Source organism: Sus scrofa, chromosome 8 (assembly GCF_054392235.1).
Source record: "Sus scrofa isolate SSC_HxYL_T2T_F1_AM1 chromosome 8, Sscrofa_HxYL_maternal_Yorkshire_Landrace_v2.0, whole genome shotgun sequence".
NCBI classification, from domain to species: domain Eukaryota; kingdom Metazoa; phylum Chordata; class Mammalia; order Artiodactyla; family Suidae; genus Sus; species Sus scrofa.
This window is the reverse complement of record NC_139390.1, coordinates 76636510-76658430: the sequence shown is the minus strand read 5'-3', so window position 1 is coordinate 76658430 and position 21921 is coordinate 76636510. Positions and strand designations below refer to the sequence as shown.

At 36.5% G+C, this 21921-nt stretch overlaps 1 protein-coding gene across 17 annotated transcripts in view; it reads right to left on the bottom strand.

The window, feature by feature from the left end:
* The window catches only part of MTHFD2L (methylenetetrahydrofolate dehydrogenase (NADP+ dependent) 2 like), a 113100-nt gene that overhangs the window by 53193 nt on the left and 37986 nt on the right, over positions 1–21921 (bottom strand). For 8 of the 17 annotated variants that reach the window (XR_014812721.1, XM_021101430.2, XM_084972496.1 and 5 more), the window contains one exon: positions 15375–15467. Coding sequence is in view for 8 of the 17 variants with exons in the window: in XM_021101430.2 (XP_020957089.2) it covers positions 15375–15467 (93 nt within the window). In the remaining 9 variants the exon portion in view is untranslated. Of the gene's footprint in view, positions 1–1671; positions 5755–14234; positions 14270–15374; positions 15468–21703; positions 21840–21921 lie in introns of those variants that run through there. The other 9 variants (XR_014812717.1, XR_014812723.1, XR_014812716.1 and 6 more) reach the window with 6 other exon arrangements.

The following is a 21921-nucleotide window of genomic DNA, read 5'->3' as shown; positions in this document are numbered from 1 at the left end:
TAACTCTGCAGGCCTTGCAAATTTCCACTTATGATTGCTTTCTGTCTTCCTTACATATGCCCCTTGGATCTATTAAAAAATGTTACTCATAGAATGTGGAGGTAACCAACATAGCTATGAATGCTTAAGAAACAGTTATGCATGCTTGATGCCTTCCCCTTCAATTATTATAACACTTGCACTTAGGATAAAGCAAATAAATAAGGAAATTAAAAGCATATCCTTTCTAAAATTATGGCAACAATGGACAAAAGCTGCAAGAATTAAAATTAGGGGCTTAAGAGTAAGATAGGGTTCCCAGTCCTGGTTTAGCCACTTCATTATATGACCATGGGCACATCAGTCCACTTTAAGCCTCAACTTTCTGCATACATAATATAAGGATAATAAACTTACTGACCTCATGAGGGTGTTGGGAGATTTAAATAAGATGATGTTTCAGATATGCTCAATAAAAAAGTCCTTATTATCATAATAAATAGACATTATAAACATCGATATTTAAATAAAACGATGAATTTGATACCGAAACTCTCTACTCAAATGTTATTTTTAAATCTGTTTGATTAAAAAAACAGTATATTTTAAAAAGTAATATCCTATGATACTAACCAATATGAGAAAGAATTAATTATTTAAATCATATAGAAAAAATGTAATGCCCTTATCCGTGCTTTTATAGAAATATCAAGGACTAGATAGTGCTGGAGATGAATCAGATAAACTTGAAATTAAATAGGTTTTTCTTAGATTAAAATATTTACATACATAAAGTCAAAAAAAAATGAGTGTGCCTCTATTACAAAGCTTGCTTCAGTTCAAATCTGATTTTGTCCTCAATTGATTATAGCAGAGCAAGGTATTAATGGCATCTAAATAGCTCCAGGAGCTTGAGGAAAGAGGAAAAAGCTTCAGCAGCAAGGAAAGCCCAAGACAGAATGGCAGAGGAGTTCCTGCCATGGCGCAGAGAAAACAAATCTGACTAGGAACCATGTGGTTGCGGGTTGGATCCCTGGCCTCGCTCAGTGGGTTAAGGATCCCACGTTGCTGTGAGCTGTGGTGTAGGTCACAGACGTGGTTCAGATCTGGCATAGCTGAGGCTGTGGTGTAGGTCGGCAGCTGTAGCTCTGATTAGACCCCTAGCCTGGGAACCTCCATATGTTGAAGGTGTGGCCCTAAAAACAAACAAAGACAGAACAGCAGGCAGAATTCAGGAACTCAAATGAGAGCAGGTAGAATTTTTCCCTTCCTGCCTCTTTTTGTCATGTTCTTGCCCCAGTCTTTCCTCTTGGTGATAACTGAAAACTAGATGACTTCTTTCTACTATATATTTGGAAATTAATTTAAAAACCAAAATTACGCTCAATTTCAACACCCCTAGCTCTTTCAGTTTCCCATCTCTTTTGTTTTATAAGCTTTATTGACATATAATTTACATATCCATTTAATTTACACATTTTTTTTCATTTCTTCTTTTCTCCAAGAAAAGCCATTTAATTAGCATGTTTGGTACTTTGCAGGAGATAAGTCATTTCAGCTTAGTATACCATGCCCATGCTCCACTATATTAAAAGGTTAACAGCCCCAGAAGACAACATGGACAGCAGGCAGAATCTTGCCTCAGACTGTGAATGGATGGATCATCTTAATATTTTTTATTTCATCTTATAATTGTGAAATCAGTACTTCTCGAAGAATTTACTTGGAGAATCCAGAGAAAGATAAAGAAAGAATCAATATTAGGTTGTAATTTTTCATCTTTATTTCCTATTTGTCAGTGTGTGTGTGTGTGTGTGTGTGTGTGTGTGTGTGGTTATACTTAAATTTCAATCATGTCTGCAACCTAATATAATGATTTTTCAAAATATAATTGGTCGTAAATTTTTTTTTTTGTTTTTAGCCACCACATGCAGTGGCTTAATGTGAGATCTGTTTCCAGATCAGGGATTGAACCCGGGCTGCAGTGGGGAAAGCACCCAGTCCTAACCACTAGACCACCAGGGAACCCCCAAATTCCTTTTTATTGCTACACTACACCACACCATCATTCACTAAATATTCCCATGCTGTTGGATGTTTAGGCTCTTTCCAACTTTTTGCTATCAGGAATAAATCTGTGATGGAGATCCTTGAACAGATCTCTGAAAACCTCCTTATAATTCTTTCCAGGATACATTCCTAGATGTAGTATTTTGAGAACTGAGATAATGTCTCTTTGGGAGCTTATATCTAAAACAAGTTTTAAAATCTATCTATTTGTATTTGAAGAAATTTACTCAAGTTTACTACCTCAGCTAGTGCCCACAGTAAATTAATGCTATCTTCTAAGTTCTTTCCAAGCCATCCAGTACTCCTTTGCAGAGCTTCCACTAACTAAAACGTCAGAAAACTGATCATAAAGTAGAGGAGGGGGAAACTCTTTAAAGTAGTTTTATTCAAAAAAAGTAAATTTGGGGTGGTATCTTGATAGCCTAAAAAAACTTATGTTACCCTTAATATACTAGGAGGGATTCTCATTTATTCTGACATTGTGTATCATATTTTTTGGACTATGCTGACTAATTGTCCTGTGAAAGATACAAGTTATGTGTCCTTTGTTTTTTTGTGTATGTTTTACAGAGATGAGAAATCTTCCTGCTTATCTTTAAATAAGTGTAAGTATGAATTACACAACACATAAAATAGAAACATGATTGAAATGCACCTGTCCCTTTTCTGCAATGTAATCCCTGATATTGATTACTATCTGCTCTAAAGGGCACATATTAGTAAGATACTAATAGTAGGTTGCTTGCAATCTGTACCCAGGGAAGAACTATGCCTTATTTAAATTTGTTCCAACCACAGTCATAAATCCCACACTTGTTCATAGTACTCATTAATCCTCAGGTTTTGTAACAAAGGTAAGTCATTCTAAACTAAGCAATTATTAATTAATCAAATCAGAAATAAATTTGGGAGTAAATGTACTTAAGACAGAGCCAGAAACATTTCTCTGACCATATAAATGGGTGAAAAAGAAAGAACTTTCATAGAAAGCTGCCTAAGGAGATCTATGGCAACACAGTGATTCCTTCTTTCTCATCAATCTCCTTCAAAAGCAAAGCCACACCTAAAGCAGGTAGCCAGGTGCACAGTCAGATTCTCCATAGCCCATTTCAAACACCACCTCTGTACAGATTATTACACAAGTGTTGGTGTGTGACATTTTATCTCTGATTTTAAAAAAAAAGTAGTTTCCTAGATTTTAATTGGATATTATTGTCAAGCCAAGATTAATAATGCCTGACTATAGATCTAATGAAAGCATTTCACTCTCTGCCAGTCAACACATGTTTGGAAGAGACATTCAGCAATACCCTACCATCTGAATATCCCTCAGGAATGATGACCTCACCAATGAAGGGCTCAAATGCCTACCCACACTGGAAAGTAAAGCGATAGTATTTTCTCGTTCTTTCATTGCAGACAGTCATCATTTCTCAGATGTTTCACTGCCTCCTCCCTGCCTTACCTTTGAATTATGCAGGTGTAAGCTCTGAGTCAGTGGTGCTGATGCAATGCCATATTAAGCCTTTGCAAAGTGGAACAGCCCCAAACAAGGTATTAAGGAGAACCTAAGGTTGAATGGATCCTGAAGAGATCGTTGTCTCCTATCGAGGCTCTCCTCAAGTTTTAGGAAAAAAAGCTTAAACCAAGATTAGCACCTGACATCTACAGAAGGAAGTTTATTCATTGAGCAATGACTTTTCTAGTCTCCAGTGTAAGGTTCTGCACTAGGTGCAAGAAATACAAAGATAAGACATGTTCCTGGCTACCGGAGGTCACAATACAGAGGGAGGCACCTTCAGTACTGTCCCCTTAATGCAGTCCCTTTCAGTGCTGTCCCACTGTAATCCATACTCTTCTTTACTCATCACATAGCTCATCTAGGTCTTCTGTATTTCCATTCTCCTTCTCCTCTTTTATTATTTTGTTACATTGCAAAAATCCACAATGTGATGCTTTCTACTGTAAATAAGGGCACCCATTATCAAATTTGCAATGTGATACTTTCTACTTTAAAGGCACCCATAGCATCATGTATTTTAATTTTACATAATATTTAGTCATATTTTATACCTTACATGGGTGTTTTTAAACAGCTTTTTTACCACTATAAACAATGAGTTGATACAGCCTCATATAAAGTAAAGTCTACTAAAAAATTAATAAACTAGAAAGAGGTAAGTCCATTGAAGTTATGGTAAAAAAAAAAAAAACAAAACCTTACATCTCCTCTCAGTAGTCCAGGCAGCATTTATTGGAGTCATGTGTTGAAGTGTGTCATAACACTCAGGGAGCACATTCAAAAATGGCACAGGGGCTGTAGAGTAGATTTTAAATCATCTATTGATATACCAGAAGATTATCATGGTTTTAGACACCACTCTTTATTAGATGTGGATCAGATGCCCTAGACTTACCCATTTTTAACGCAGAGATAATAATTTGCTAACAGAGGGACAGAAGGCATTTAACCCCTACTGGCATGTAGATACTGAATATCATGATCATGTCTACCCTGACTAGACCTTCTGGAGAGGAGAATGAACAGCACTGGAGTAAAATAATACATAGAAAAAAAAAATGACCAGAAAAATAGCCCAAATGGCCAGGAAAAACTATAGGGAATATCTAAAGCATGTAGAACTTTCATTAAGGTCCTAGTTTAAAAAATATATGAATGAATTTAAGTCAATAGATTTTTTTTTGTGTGTGTGTCTTTTTGCTATTTCTTGGGCTGCTCCCTCGGCATATGGAGGTTCCCAGGCTAGGGGTCGAATCGGAGCTGTAGCCACCGGCCTACGCCAGAGCCACAGCAACGCAGGATCCGAGCCGCGTCTGCAACCTACACCACAGCTCACGGCAACGCCGGATCCCCAACCCACTGAGCAAGGGCAGGGACCGAACCCGCAACCTCATGGTTCCTAGTCGGATTCGTTAACCACTGCGCCACTACGGGAACTCCTAAGTCAATAGATGTTTTAAGCAAAACTTAAGCAGCCCAGACTCGGAAATCAGACCATAAAAGACTGAAAAAAATAATTTGTTCTTGTTTTACAAAGCATTAAAATAATTAAATAGTAAGAATGAGAAATACATAGTTACTGAAATCAGGCACTCAGTGGTGAAAAAATAATATGAACATACCATAAGCTGTAAGAATTAAGGCTGGAAAAAGAAGGTCAACTGGGAAACAGCCGAGCCATGTAATGGAAATTGAATGCATTGAATGGCAAAGGCATTGGATGATCATGACAAATGCACAATGTACTTATTAGAAATACAAGTCCAAACAGAAAATACAAGCTGAGAGAAACATTTAGTAATGATGCTTAAATTTATGCATATAAAAATTCAATATTTATGAAATTAAGACCATCATTCTATTTTTAGAGTATAATGTTGTCTCTACTATACGGTATATTATGGTTTATCAAAGATGCTTTCTTATGTTACTCAAAAAATACTTTCAAAGATGGTAAAGGGTAAGGGTTACAAGGGAACAACAAGTATGAAGCCCCCAAGTTTCCGAAAAAAACTCCACAATATTGTCTTACACAAGACAAGTATTCCAAGTGAATGCTCCACAAGAATAGGCCATCCTTCATTAGCACTGGTTATGCGGAGACAAAAAGGCAACAAATGGAATTTATGCCAACAAGCCTGCTTCAGTCATGACAGGATGGCTCAGTCCACACAATTTGGTTGCTTTAAAAAAAAAAAGAAAGAAAAGTTGTTCAACAACACCCATGTAAGGTGTAAAATATACCTTAATAATATGTAGAATTTAAATACATTATGCTAACATGGGATGATATTGGGTGCCTTTATTTAAAGTAGAAAAGTCATCTCAAGGATCACAATGCGAATTTTGAAGTGGAACAAAATAATAACAGGAGAAGGAGAATGGAATTGATTGTATAAACAGTTGTTTTGTATACACGAACTCACTCTAAATGGTTTTATCCTGCCTCAGTGTCCAGCATCATAATGCTAAGGACACCCAGGCTTGTCAGTCCAGAATAGAGCACTCTCCCTCTCCCCAAAGCTACAGATCTTGTTCCTCTATTGGACTTTTCTACCTGAATATATACCATAACTATTTCAAACTCAACAAGTTCAAATGCGCTTCATCATCACTTCCCACCCTCTCATCTTCCCCTCACCCTGAACTTTGCATCTTTTCTTCATGTTTTTCCTTGTGAATGGTAACACCATATGCCCAGGATCCAAAGCCAAAGAGTCTAAGTCTACTTTCTGTTCCTCCATCTGATTTTCAACTATTCCTATATTAGTTCAGAACTGTATCAGTGCTACTTCCAGTCTCATCTCAGCCAGAGTAACCCTTCTAAAATTTAAATATTATCACATTATTCTAAAATTTAAATATTATCACATTTATTTTGCTCTCTGGCCCTTCCTAAATGCTTACCTTCATTTTCCACCATGCACAGACAGGCATCTATAATTTGAAACAGGTTTTTTGGTTTTTGGTTTTTGGTTTTTTTTATATATACGCATAGCATTTTACAGCTTTAAGCTTCCAGAAGTCCCCTTCTCTTTGTTTCTTACCAGGGGATTTCTGTTCATTCTGTGCGATGGGGTCCCCTCTATCATTTCATCTTCAGAGTTGGTGAAACACAGCTGTCAACCCTTCTCAGTGACTTTGTCTCTTTGTCTTTGTTTCCCTTGGTCTGTCTCTCTATCTCTCTGCTGTCTCTCTCTCTCTCTCTTTCTCTTTTCCTAGATAACAGCCAGCCAGATAGGTACATATCTACACACACATACCTTTGGTACTGTATCAACAAATTGCATTTACTAATTTATTGTTACATCTTTCTCCTCTCCTAGACTCTAAATTTCCCAAGAGCTGAAACTATAATTTATAGTTTCAGCACCTGATATAGGGCCTAATATAAGTAGTGACAAAATTAAGATCTATTGAAAGAATGAATGAGCCCAAGGAAATATGTATAGACTTACACACAACAGTAATGTTTACAACAGCAATAAATTGGAAATGACATACATATCCATCAACAGAAAATGGATACTCAGTGAAATGAGTATCATACACCTAGTGCTACATGTGTTTACATGGGCAAATCTCCAAAGCATAATGTTAATCAGAATAAAAGAAGGTGCATGATCGTATAGCAGGTAGAAATTGAAAACATGCAAAACAATATTCAGATCTGACAAATCTGGTTGGTGGTTGTATAGATGTTAACATTGTTCTTTTTGACTTTTATGCATATTTTAAATATTTCATGACACAAATATCTTAGACTTGGTCATAAAAACATACAAAGCAATAATTCCAGTGGCCAGAGACATATCTTAAAAAGGCCCTCCCCCCTTGTGATATATACATATGTAACCAAGTAGAAGTATAAGTAATATATCATTAAGCAATTTAAAATACATTTCAAAGAAATCTGTATTTCTCCGTAATAATATTTCCCTTTGATTTAACTGCTCTTTACAGAAGCAGTTCTTTTGATACTGCTCTTGACACCTGCATTACTCATGGAAATTAGGAGGATATATGTATACATAGAGAAAGAGAGACAGAAGAAGAACCTCCCCAGGAAAAAACCAATCTCTGCTTATCATGTACTGATACTATCAAGTGAAAACATGTGGAGATGAAAGATTGCAACCCCTTTTTCATAAGCCCATACTATTATAACAAGTTGAGAAAATATGTAAATGAGAGTCTCAAGCAAATGAAAAATAAACCTTGGGAAGCTTCCTGGATGTTGTACTTGTCGGGAATGTTTTTGCTTAAAATAACACAGGTCAAGGAAAAAAATCCAAGACTAAAACTTCATATACATCTTCTACGGTATATATACCAAAGCATCAACAACTTAAGACTTTTTGTGCTAGTTGATACATTTTCCTTTAAGGTATATAGTAATTTTAGTCAGAGAATCACAACACAGCAGACTGAAGGGAAGAGAACCTGCATTCCATGTACCAATCACGCCCTAGACACTAAATTATGGCAGCAGCCTGTACCACTAGTGTTACTACCTCCATTTTATGACAGCGGAAAATGAAGCCCAGAGAGTTGAATGTTATTTTTTTAAGGTTAAAACTGAAATCGAACCCAGAGCCTCCTAACTTATTTAAAGGCATGCTTCTACTACAGTACTCTACCTCATATTCTGGTCCCTTTCTCTTTACACCACGGATTGTCATCTCCTTTTATGTATCCCTAAAACCTCAGAGGGTATCTGTTTTTAATGATAACAGGCCTACAGGGTGGGTCACAGATTATGCTCATAGCTTTCATATGTTAAAGCTGTTTAATAACACACGTGTAAGGTACGAAATATAATATATACACATGTTAATACTATGTACACATATACAGTCTTCCGTATACACAAAGGGTGTTGTTGTTATTGTTGTTGTTGTTTTAGGGCTGCACATGAACCTTACGGAAGTTCCTGGGCCAGGGACTGAATCCGAGACACAGTCTCAGATTTTTTATAAATCAGAGGCGCTTTGCCCATCTGATGGCCCAGGCTTTGTGTATGAATTCCTGGGTCTGGAATGCGGATGGGAGAGGATGCAGAAAGAAAGAGAGGGAGGAGTTCCCATCATGGCTCAATGGTTAATGAATCTGACTAGTATCCATGATGATGCAGGCTCGATCCCTGGCCTCGCTCAGTGGGTTAAGGATATGGGTTGCGGTGAGCTGTGGTGTAGGTCACAGACACAGATCGGATCCTGTGTTGCTGTGGCTGTGGTATAGGCCAGCAGCTTGCAGTTCCTATTCGGCCCCTAGCCTAGGAACTTCCATATGCCATGGGAACAGACTTAAAAAGACTAACAGACAAAAAAAAAAGAAAAAAAGAAAAAAAAAAAGAAAAGAAAGAAAGAAAGAAGGGAGACTGGGAGGATGGGTAAGGGCCTGAGATAACAAATTCCTTAGCTTAAGTGCCTCTACCTTTCCCAGCCCCTTTCAAATCCAGCTGGCGCCAAAAGAGAAAAACAAGGGACTCATCTGGGTACATCAGAGTACAGGCTGTGAGCAAAGGCTGGCCTCATCATGAGAAGTCACACATCTTCAGTAAAAATAAAGCTTTTATGAAGTTAGTCTCTTATGTGTAAGTCACATCCTAGATTAATTTATGTATGTTTATGATGACCAGTCAACTCTGATTCTATGTTAGTCTCAAGAGTAACCAAAATGTACATTGATTTAGTTAATAATCAATTGAGTATTCCTAAATTATTGTTCATATATTCATATGTAATGACCTAAGAAAGACTAGTATATAAAAATTAGCATGTAACATTTATTGAGTATCTGCAATATATGAGGCACTGTGCTGTTTTCTACATACACTGGCTGGCTTAATCTATTGTTAGGGGTTATTTTTTTATGATTGAAGAATTAAAGATTTTTATTATGTTTTATGTTTTAATTGAAGTATAGTTGATCTACAATGTTGTATTCATTTCTCCTGTGCAACAAAGTGATTCAGTGATACTTTTTTTAGATGTTCTTTTCCATTATGGTTTATCATAGGACAGTGAATATAGTTTCCTGTGCTATATAGTAAGGCCTTGATGTTTATCCCCTCCATGTATAATAGCTTACATCTGCTATTCCCAACCTCCTACTCCATCCCTCTCCCAGTACCCTCCCCCTGGCAACCATGAATTTGTTCTCCATGTCTGTGAATCTGTAACTGTTTCTTAAATTGGTTCATTTGTGTCATATTTCAGATTCCATGTACAAGTGATATCATACAGTATTTGTTTTTCTCTTCTGACTTACTTCACTTAGTATGACAATCTCTAGTTGCATTCATGTTGCAGTAAACGGCATTATTTCATTCTTTTTTAAGGCTAAATTAATATCCCATTGTATATATGTACCACATATTCTTTATCCACTCATCTGTGGATGGACACTTAGGTTGTTTCCATGTCTTGCCATTGTAAAGAGTGCTGCTATGAACCTAGGAGGTGCACTATATTTTTGAATTATAGTTTTGTCTGGATATATGCCCAGAAATGGGATTGCTGGATCATATGGCAACTCTATTTTTAGGTCTTTGAGGAACCTCCATACTATTTTCCTAAGTGCCTGTACCAACTACATTTCCACCAACAGTGTAGGAGGGTTCCCGTTTCTCCACATCCTGTTAGAGGTTATATTATTCACACTGAAGAAATTGAAGCTCCAAGAGATGGGATGACTTGACAAGGTTACACAATCAGTGTGGGAGAATTGGGAATTAAATTCTGGATTTCTTACTCTAACAAGGCCTATTCTTTTAGCCTACTCTATACCATTGGAAATCATCAACAAAATTTAGATAAATGACAAACTGAGGAAGGCTTGAAGGAATTCTAAGTAGAGAAGGAAAGGCCGAAGGGAACACGATGAAAAATGAAAAACAGGATGTGGGAAGAACAATAGGTTTAGTGAAACCATGAAATATTCTGGCATCCACTTGGGAAGCACCCAGGGCTGGAAGTGAGCAATTTCCACTCCCAACTTCACAAACTGCAGCGGGTACAGAGCATCTCCATGTCCCACCCATGGACCTTCTCAGTGTCGGGGCATCCCGAAAATGACTAACCTGGCTCCAAGGAGGAAGAAACCTACCAGAGGGAAAACTCTGAACCTAGGATGATGTGTAATGGGAGTGTATCTAAAACTTGAAAACACGATGGGAGAAACAGTGTAAGAAAGCTGGTTGGTCACCTTACATTTTATGACAAGTAAGTATGAATATTCCAAATTACTCGACTGAATTGGCTATTTATCCTGTTTTACATTACAGTGTCTGTCATTAAAAGTGATGCAATAGAGACGCTTCAGTCACAGCTGTGAAGGTTCACTCATCATGCTGGCAAGGACAGCTTAGTGGACAAAACACCAGCTTTCACCAGCTATGACATTCTGCATCCAGAGGTTAATGTGCAGGTGGCACTGACTCAGCAGCCTGTCTTCTGAAGGAAGCTAATTCCAGCGTTTACTCAGATGGGTGGAGGGACCTTGGGACAGTGTCTGGCCAAAAAAGTTGCCTATCCAACCTGGATAATCAAGATTTCCAGAACTTTCACAAACTTAAGATAGCCCCCAGTTTCTTGGAAGCATGAGATCCATGCAAGCCGAAGGTCTTCTACTGCACTCTTAGAATGGGTGCCCTATTCTGGCTAGCTTCCCTGCTTTATCATTCAGCCTTATACAAAGCCAATTTAGACTTCCCCTAAACCACTTCCTTCCATTCAGCTGTTTCAATTCTTACTATATTTTGGATATCTATAACAGTCTCTTTACTTTCTTCATCCTGCTCATACTTTTTTTTTTTTTTAAATAGTGGCACTCATGGCATATGAAATCTTCAGGGCCAGAGACTGAATCCGAGCTGCAGCTGTGATCTATACTGCAGCCGCAGCAATGCTGAATCCTTTAACCCACTGCAGTCGAATTCTTAACCCACAGCAGAAACTCTCTGCTCATATTTTCTTAATCTTAACCTTTCAGATAAAATCAGTCCATTCATCCATCTAAGGATATGAACTATATATATTTTGGCCACACCCACAGCATGTGGAAGTTCCTGGGCCAGGGATCCAATCCACGCCATAGCAGCAACCTAAGCCTCTGCAGAGACAACATGACAGATCCTTAACCTGCTGTACCACAAGGTAACTCTGATATGAACTATTCCTTTATTAAAAAATCTTTCTCTTGTTTTTTTTTTTTGTTTTTTGTTTTTTGTTTTTTTTTTTTTTTTTTTTTTGTCCTTTTAGGGCCACATTGGCAGCATATGGAAGTTTCCAGGCTAGGGGTCCAATCGGAACTGCAGCTGCTGGCCTACGCCACAGCCACAGCAACTGGAGATCTGAGCTATGTCTGCGACCTACACCACAGCTCACTTCAATGCCAGGTCCTTAACCCACTGAGTGGGGCCAGGGATCAAACCTGCATCCTCATGAATACTAGTCGGGTACATTTCTGCTGAGCCACAATGGGAAATTCCCAAATCTTCCTCTATTATAGCTTTACAATGACAAAGTAGAAATACCTATTAGTAATAAAAATAACCTACCCCTAGATGAATCAACCAATATCTAGAGTAATAATTTCATCTTTATAAATTACATTCATAAAAACTTAGTTAAGTATGTATCAATTTGAAGAAGTACTTGCTCCAATTTTAATCTCAAAATGAATACAGCACACATTTATTGAGTACCCACTATGTGTCAGATATTATTCTAAGCACTTGGCTACCAAGCAAAAAGAAAAAAGAAAGAAATCCTGTCCCTGTTAGAGTCTAATGAAGACAGCCGCAGCAAAAAAAAAGATAAACAGGTATTCAGTGCTATAACCATGGTACTGGAAAATGCTCTAGAAACTAATTAATTCTCTCTGTGAACACAGAGGTAGCTATAAGGAAAAATTTGAAGCTTCCGATTTCTTTTTATTTTTATTTTTATTTTTTGCCTTTTCAGGGCCACACCCACAGCCATATGGAAGATCCTAGGCAAGGAGTTGAATCACCAGCCTACACAACAGCCACAGCTACACTGGATCCAAGCCATGTCTGTGACCTACACCACAGCTCACAGCAACACTGGCTCCTTAAACCACTGAGCTAGGCCAGGGATCGAACCCTCATCCTCATGGATACTAGTAGGGTTCATTTCGGCTGAGCCACGATGGGAAATCCAAATTCAGTTTGAGGATACAATTTTCAGATTTGAGCTTCTAAATTAGTCCAAATCTCGAATTTTGTGGGTAGACGTTCAACAAGTAAGTGATATATAGTTTATTTTACAAGGATAGGACTATGCGAATTTGAGAAACTAGAGGGGGGAGATTAACATTAACATAGGCTAATTATATTCATGCTCCAGGATCTTCACATATTTTCTCTTTTACCTTCTCCTGAAAGCCCATAATGAGATTTTATCATTATATTCTGTACTGTCATCTCTCAGACATCATTGATCTTTCTGATTCAGCACACACGGCTCTTCCTTCTACTCTTTCTGACTTCTAGGTGGGACTGCTTCCATATATGCTGACATTTTAGTTACAACAAAGATCCGGCCCTCCCTGTTCCAGCTACCTCTGCCATGAGATCACTACCTCCTTCTTTAATGCCCACTGCCAAATGCATTTGTTTATTTCTCACATGTAATGCACAATGTGGTCATTTTAGTTATATCTTATTCCTATTGTCTGGTTATATGGAGCTTCTTTCTTATATTAATTCATGCTTTTTCTATACTTTCACTATAATTTATCAATATCTACCTATTTTATCCTGAAACTCTCCAGGTGATTATTGAGCAAATGGAAATGTAGCAATCTTTTTACTTGTTACAAATTCTCAATTTTCTTCTCTGAAATCTCCCATTATCCAAATGTTTATTTTTTCAGGAAGACTCGCTGGGCTGTCTTCTAGCCTTCGGAATACCTTTGTACCTAGCTAGAGGCATTAGAGCTAGAATACAAGGTAGGGGCAAGACATCTTTCATGCAAAGTGTCTTCCAGGTCAGGTTTAGCATGGCATGGCCAGCAGGTGTCTGAAGTAGCTGCACGCCTGCCTGGCGCACTCTGGTGGTAAGAGGATCCTCTGGATGGATGGCTGCTGTGCAGAGCCGCCATGCTGTCTCTACACCCTGGACCCAACTAACTCCTGCCTCTTCTTCTGTTCATTTTATATAGGTTTGACTTTCCTTTCCTTTCCCTTCTCTTCTTTTATTTTCCTTTTCCTGTCTTATTTTTAGCATCTTGTACTTAGTGCTCATTTAAGCCTTTACAAAGGAGCAGATGACGTGTTTACAAGAGGAACTCAAGGAGGATGACAGTGTTAGCCTAAATACTTGTGACATAACATTTGGTTTAGGTACAACAGAAAATGTCAGTGGTTCTTGAAAGAGGATTTTTCTTTCTGATTTGTCATTTCTTGTCAAAAGAAAAACATGAGCCTGGATGTGCACTGAGGGATTTTGCCCCACTGGAAGGGAATATGCATCCAATGCTGTAATTAATAAGTGGGAAATTAGATCAACTGTAAAACGCTCTTTACAAGTTGGTAACGTTAGAGTCAAGTAGCACCTTTTAAAGTAATATAAATTTCACTCTAACTAAAGTTAGAAATAAACAAATATGACCATTCATATTCCTCTCTACTCACCATCTCCCGAGACTTGTGTGTGAATCCAAGTATTTCTAAAAAGAAGCCAACATAATATTTGTCTTCTTTGAATAAATCGATTGCTGTAGCAGTATTTCACTTAATGTTGAGCTGTGGCCTGAAAATTTTTATTGCTTCTCTAAACCTCTTACTTACATCAACCCGGTTTAGAAATTTGCATTTGATATTATCTGAATATAATTTCTCAGAAAAACAGGAAACACTGTTATCTGCACCAGCTTACTGGTGACTTCTTAAAAAGGGAATATTTCTATTTTTACTCTATGAAGAGGCATATTACTCCACCTGGAATCATCACATATAAATTCTGAGTTTCAGATATGGGCCTATATTACAATAAAAATGTGAGTTAAACATAGCTGACATAGTTGAAACTAATTTAAACTATCATTATTCTTTTCCTCAAAGTCAATTTCTTCTGGAACTTTTACTCTCCCTTCATAATTTGTACATATTCAGCACTTTAAGTGTAAAGTCTAGAAATGGATAAAATGAAAAATGCTCTCATTCAAGCCTTGGATAAAGCAAGAAGAGTCATAGTTGTCTGCACTGTGGAAATACTACATGGCAAGAGTAAATGCACAAGTGAAGGTAGAATTACTTTTTATGTTTGAATATAAAACAAATTTCAATAACTGTTCTGTTTCTACTCTTGCTCTTCTAAAGTCAATCCTCTTTGGCACAGTGTGAGTAATATTTTAAAAACATAAGCCAGACCTGCTCACAGCCTCCTTTGGCATATATGAAAATCCTTATAAGGTCTACAAGGTCCTATGTGAGCTAGCCCTGGCTACCTTTTCAACACCATTTCCTACAAGTCTCCCCAAAACTTTGCCATGTTTAGAACCAGTCATATCTGTCAAAGTAATTTTCAAAGTTTACATTTATTCTTGTGTTGAATCTGTCATTCCAAAGACTATTTAGGTTTTCCACAATGACGTGACAAATGCTAATGGAGGCAAAATGGACCGACACGATGATTGACAAGAGACAGAATGGAAGCTAGTTGTACCTATACCTAACTCTCCCAAGAAGCTGTTCTTCTAGACATGTCAGCAAGTGGGGCAGGAAGTACTCTGCTGATGGCATTTCACCAAGTAACAGCCACTAAAGACTTACCTGCAGCTACTATGATCACATCTGCCAGCAGAGTATGGATCTTCAATTGTTCTTTGGGGGTATATCTGTGAGCTATTGTCACAGTGGCATCACCTGAAATGCAGAAAAACTTTCATTAATGATTACTGTGATTTTAGAAAATTTGTGAATGCTCCCATTCTAGAGGAGTTTCAGTTACATCCAAAGAATAGGAAAATTGCTTTGAAATTATCAAATCACTTTGCAAGCAAAAGCCAGATGAGGAAATCTAGATAGTTCAAAATATTGTATCCTTCAACTGACCAGTGGAAAGTCAAATGAGACCAAATGAGGGTATGTGCCGACCATCATAGGAGAGTTGTGAGTAGGGTCTTGGACACCCAGGATTTGAAAGTACTTTATGTATGAGCCAATACATAGATGCAAAGGATACTCAGTGGCTTGATAATAAGATATAGAAATACTTAAAACAAATAAACAAACAAAAAGTACACCAAAATTGGGATGCTGTACTGTGGAAGGACAAGTGAGAGATTAATCCTGCTTCACCTTGGGGAGGTGTTAAGATGGATCCTGAAGGAGTCAATACACATTTTTGGCTCATAAAGTATGAACAAGAGTACTTTCAAAAGAACAAAAGGGGATTTTCCAAGCCCAAAGAATAGCAGGAAAAAAGGGACCAAATTTGAAATTATATGTTTAGGAAATGATGAAGAGGTCTAAGGTCTAACAGGATATATTCATACTTCTTGCTTTAATAAACTGATGTAGGAATAAGAGAGGTTAGCAATATGAGGGATTCTGATGCTTAAAGTGTAAGCCAAGCAAGGAAGATGAGAGAAAGGCAGTGATGTAGGCAGGATTTCTAGTAAGGACAGGGCTAGGGGAGACAGCATCTTCTCTCTTCTCCCAGGTAACATGCAAATGCTATACAGTTAATGCCAATAACAAAAACTGAACAACCCACATTTTAACCAAAATTAGAACACATAGTTTCCACAGACTCCAAAAACATGTAAAAGTTGCCCAGGAGCAGCAGAATTAGCAGCTACCACACAGGAAGAAAGTCAACAAAAAAGTTCAGAGACTAATAACATGGCCAGCAGTGACAGATCTCTGAAAATGACTACAAAAATACACTTCCTCAAGGTGAAGGGGTCACATCAAAAGGCAATACACATCTCTCTTATTTGCAGCAGAGAATGGAGGCGTCAAAGCAGAAGAAGCCCTCTTGGACCTAGCATAGTTCGCAGCAGGTGGTAACACAGAAACTCACACAGAGGAGCTATTTAAACAGTAAACGTGGGGAAGATAAAATCTGAAGGCTGCTCAGCATGTCTGTCCTCCCCAAATCCTAGCAGAAATATCCTTCAAAAAGCAGATCCAAGAAAATCCAACTCATTCCACGATACATTAAAAAAAAAAAAAAGATTTTACTCAGCATTAATAAAAGGATACTATACTAGGATCAGCTCAGGGGAAGTTTGATTTTAGTGGTAGTTACATGACTATATGCATTTGTCTAAATCCATGGACCTGTACACCAAAAACAGTAAATTTTATTATATGCAAACATTTAAGTAAATAAAAAGGTACCTTTAAAAAGTAGTAAGACCCAAGGGGGGGAAAAAAACAAGAAAAAAAAAAAGTTTAAGAATTAACCAACAAAATAAAAAACTCAACAGAAAAATGTTATGGAGAAGTTGAACATTATGACAAAATAAAATGCCAAACATTTAAGAAATAAGAAATTAGAGTCATACAAACTGGAGGAAAAAAAGACTTTAACCCATACGAAATGACCTATAATGTTCAACACTGAGACACATGTCAAAGTTGCTGGATTAAAAAAAAAAATCCTATGAGCAACCAAGCAAATATTAAGATTTTTATATTCATTCCAAAATACACACAGAAATACCTACAAGAGACTCATGTAAAGTAACTGGGAGCAAGGATTTCACATCCAGTCAAATTGTCTTCCAAGATTAAACTCTGCAAACAATTTTAAAATTGTAAGAACTCAAGGACTATTGTCCCCATGAGTTTTTCCTGAGGAATTTACTAAAAGATAAACTTTAAGAATCAAAACATACCTTAGGAAAATGGAAAAATGACTATTGGAGAGTTTTAAATATATTTAACAACAAAATTAAAATGAAAGGATTGGGGTAACAGACAACATGTAAATGTTATTGGCTCTGATTATGTAGAATTGGTGCAACTAACAGAATAGGAAGAAAAAAGATGAGAAAGTTTGATGATTGCCCTATATTCAATGACTGTAATGAATGGATATCGCTTAAAGCTAACTAATCAAATAATAGAAATAGAAGAATATTTAAAAGTATAAGGTAAACACACTACAAAGATAAATTTTATTGTTACATATCAGATAGGAGACAAAAGAAATGAATCATGGAAGAAAAAGGAAATCTTTCATCATTTCTTCTGATAGAATATCAATAAATATCACATAAAGAGATAGAGAACTTAGAATATAAAGTTATAATTATTAATTTCCTATATCTTCCTAAATATCAAAAAATACGTAAAAAAGAGAAAAAATATGAAAGAAAATAAAAACCATAAAAACAAAAAACAGAACAGAAAATAACATGACACTTGAAAATGTATAGGAGTTCCTATAGTGGCTCAGTGGTTAATGAACCCAACTAGTAACCATGAGGTTGAGGGTTCGATCCCTGGCCTCATTCATTGGGTTAAGGATCCGGCGTTGCTGTGATCTGTGGTGTAGGCCAGCAGCTATAGTTCTGATTGGACCCCTAGCCTGGGAACCTCCATATGCTGCTGGTGTGGCCCTAAAAAGACAAAAGACAAAAAAAAAAAAAAAAGACAAAAAACAAAGAAACAAAGAAAGAAAGAAAATGTATATATTTATCATAATAATAAAAGTAAGTTTTCCTAAGTTTTTAAAAAATATGTATTATTTTCAAATTGGCTCACAAAGCAAAATCTGGTTCTATGCTTTACATAAAACACATTTAAAATAAAGCTTTTTGGAAATGTTGAAAATAAAAGGTGGGCCTATAGGATAAAAAGGTATATATTCTAATGCAAAAGTGTGATTTAAATGAAGACAATGATAAATATATAACAAATAAAAAGAAATATAATTCATAACAGAAATAGGAGATACACAAAGAAACAGAAACATACTGTATTTATTTTATTATACATGCCGCTTAAGCAAGCACAAAACATATTGTATTTGTTGAATTCAGTTAACCTTTTTCAACTCATGACAGCTCAAAGACATAGAAGATATAAATAGCATATATCTGATTACAATATATCAAACTCTGATAGTAGATAATACATTTTCCTTTTAAGTGCCCAATGAATGCACTTTTTAATGTTGTGATTTTGGCAAAGAGGAAAATATTAATTTATACCAAAAAGTAGGCAGATAAACTATAGGTATTTTCTCTGATCACAACTCAATAAAGTTATAGTTATTAACAAAATCAGAAATTAAGAAATGCTTCCACCGGAAACATTTTTAAAATACTTGGGTCAAAAAGGAAATACAAAGCAATACCACAGAATATTTAGAAACATTTATAATGAATGTACTACAGATTAGAACCTATAAAATATAAATAAAACAAAGCTTAGAGGAAAATTCACAGGTCTAAATTATTATATAAATAAAACAGAAATAAAAAATGTGTGAATCAATCCTTTAACTTACACCTTTAAAGAACAATAACATAAACAAAAGAAATTAGAAAAAGATTAATAAATGTAAGTGTTAAAATGTTTATACAAATAAGCCTATAAACTGGAATATTTTAAGCAAGGAGAAAATTTAATAAATTAGTCAAGTAAAAATGAATATATAGAAATAAATGCGAAAATTAATAAAGAGAATCTCAACTAAAAATAGAGTTGAGAAGGCCTACAGAAGGTGCTGTCACTATTACCACTATCTGTCACTTTCGTGCCCCATGGGAAGAACTTACCTTGGGGTCCCAAACAGGAAGAAGTCTACTACACCAAGACAGGAGATTTTTTCTTGCCTAGTCACAACCCAGCCAATGAGAAGCCATTGCCACCCTTAACTTTTACTTTCCTCCAATAAACTTTACTTTTTAATTTTTTATTGTTATTCCCCCAATACAATTTTTTTTTCTACTGTACAGCATGGCGACCCAGTTACACATACATGTATACATTCTTTTTTCTCACATTATCATGCTGCATCATAAGTGACTAGACATAATTCCCAGTGCTACACAGCAGGACCTCATTGCTAATCCATTCCTAAAGCAATAATTTGCATCTATCAACTCCAAGCTCCCAATCCATCCCACTTGTATGGAGGTACCTTAGAAAACTATACATAGAACCACCACATGACCCAGTAATCCCACTCTTGGGCATATAACCGGACAAAAATTTCCTTAAAAAAGATAGGTGCACCTGCATGTTCATTGCAGCACTATTCACAATAGCTGAGACATGGAAACAACCCAAATGTCCATCAAGAGATGATTGTCTCAGGAAGATGTGGTATATATACACAATGGAATACTACTCAGCCATAAAAAAGAACAAAATAATTCCTCCAATAAACGTTTGTTTCAAATAGTCCTTACCAACACCTCCCTTTTCTCCATAAAAGCAAGCTTCTCTCTTTTGTTCTCTGGATTTGCCTATGGTTCTCCAGAACTTACATTCTCAAAACTGCAATTCCTCTGGCTATTCCCAAATAAATTCAGTTTGCAGGTATGGTAGATGGCTATTTTATTTCTAAAGTTGATATAAATACTATCATATACAACAATACGTAAGAAGATACAGTGAAAGCAAAGATCCCATTATAACAGCAATACAAAAAATACACAGAAATAAACTTGACAAGAAATGTGTAAAATTTATATGGTAAAAGAAAATCTCTAGAACAACACCAAAAGACTTAAGTAAAACTGAGGAACTAGTCATGTTTAAGGATACAACATGTTCTTGAGTTGAAAGACTCAACATCATAAAGATGACAATTCTCCCTATTCATTACACATTTAATACAACTCCAATAAAAACATTATTTTTGCTTTTTTCTGGATGAATATAATTTTATCCTAAAGTTAATATGGAACAATAAAAGAGAAAACTAGGAAATATTTGAATAGGAAGAACAATGAGAGGGAATGCATTGTGCTTGATGCAGTAGTCATTCTCATTTCGGGTAATGGTACCACCTTCTGTCCAATTACTTGAAGACTATGTCTCCCTTGCTTTTTTGCAAGATACATATAATCCAGTAGGTTATATACATATATAATTAACAATCTGTAGAGTTTCAATCCAAAGGAAAAAAATTATTGAGATGAAGTTCAATCAGCATGGAAAGATCTTATAGGGAACTCCACTCCTTCAATAATAATATCCAGCTGATTGTTATTATTCCTAAGTGAGTTTGGCCAGGGATACCCATGGATATACCAAAGTCATATTTAGACTTGACTGATCAGTTTCTGACTACTGAACCATGGAAAGGCTTTTAGTCTGCTATTCATTAGGCTAGAGCATGATAGCAAAAGAGAGGTGAACCAAGGGAGTTAAGAGCAAATGTATTCAAGCAATGCCTCCGATTCTTCTGCCTTTGTCTCTTGATACCTAATCCTGGTTCTAAGAGCTAGCTGCCCTAACTATACTCTTATTTAACCTCTTTAACTCGGCGTTGTGAAAATTCCTGTCACTCCTATTTTCAGGTCTGCTGCCCCATTATTTTCTTCAAGGAATCCTGCCGCTTACTGCACCTAACCCTTTCTAGTGCCTCAGCCTTTTCCCCAGGGTAATCAGTACCAACAAGTTACAGCAGCCACTCTGTAGAATGATGCATATCTCTGACCCTCAGATGACTTTTTCCCACACTCACTTTTATCCTCTTATTGTGCATATGGTAACAGCCTGGGCAAGGGCCTAATTTTTCTATCATGCAAACCCAGATAAAAATGTTTTACAAGCAGTCTTAAGCAACTCCACTGTGCCCAGCACTTTACTTCATGTTTGTAAGATATAGCAAGAATGAAAGACTTAGAAACTATCTTCTAGAATCATAGACTTCTGTTAGAAGTTAATAATTAGCTGCTAGGCAAGAGATGCTTCTTACTATAAAAAGTCCACAGTCCAAGAATTGTGCACTGGGAGCCACCTGAGCAGTTTTCTAGGCTATCATTACCTCTGTGATGTATGCAAAATCGCAGATTGTAGCAGAGTTGTTGGCAGCTAACAGAGTTGCAATTAATATTTGCCATTTCAAAAAGCTAGGACAAACAACAAAACATGATTCACTTTACAGTATCATTTTTTGTTAAAATTACCTAAACAGGAGTTTACTTTTGTCAGACATTTCCACGCCATCCTCTACTTTCATGTATTCAATAATTAAGAAGTAATCGCAGGACTGCGCCAAGCAATGGAGATACACAGTTCTCTACTCTTCTATGGAACACAGATCTGTGAATCAGAATTATGATACAGTGTGACAGTTCCACATTCAAAGGAGGTATAAGTGTTGGCACAGAGCACCATTCTTTAC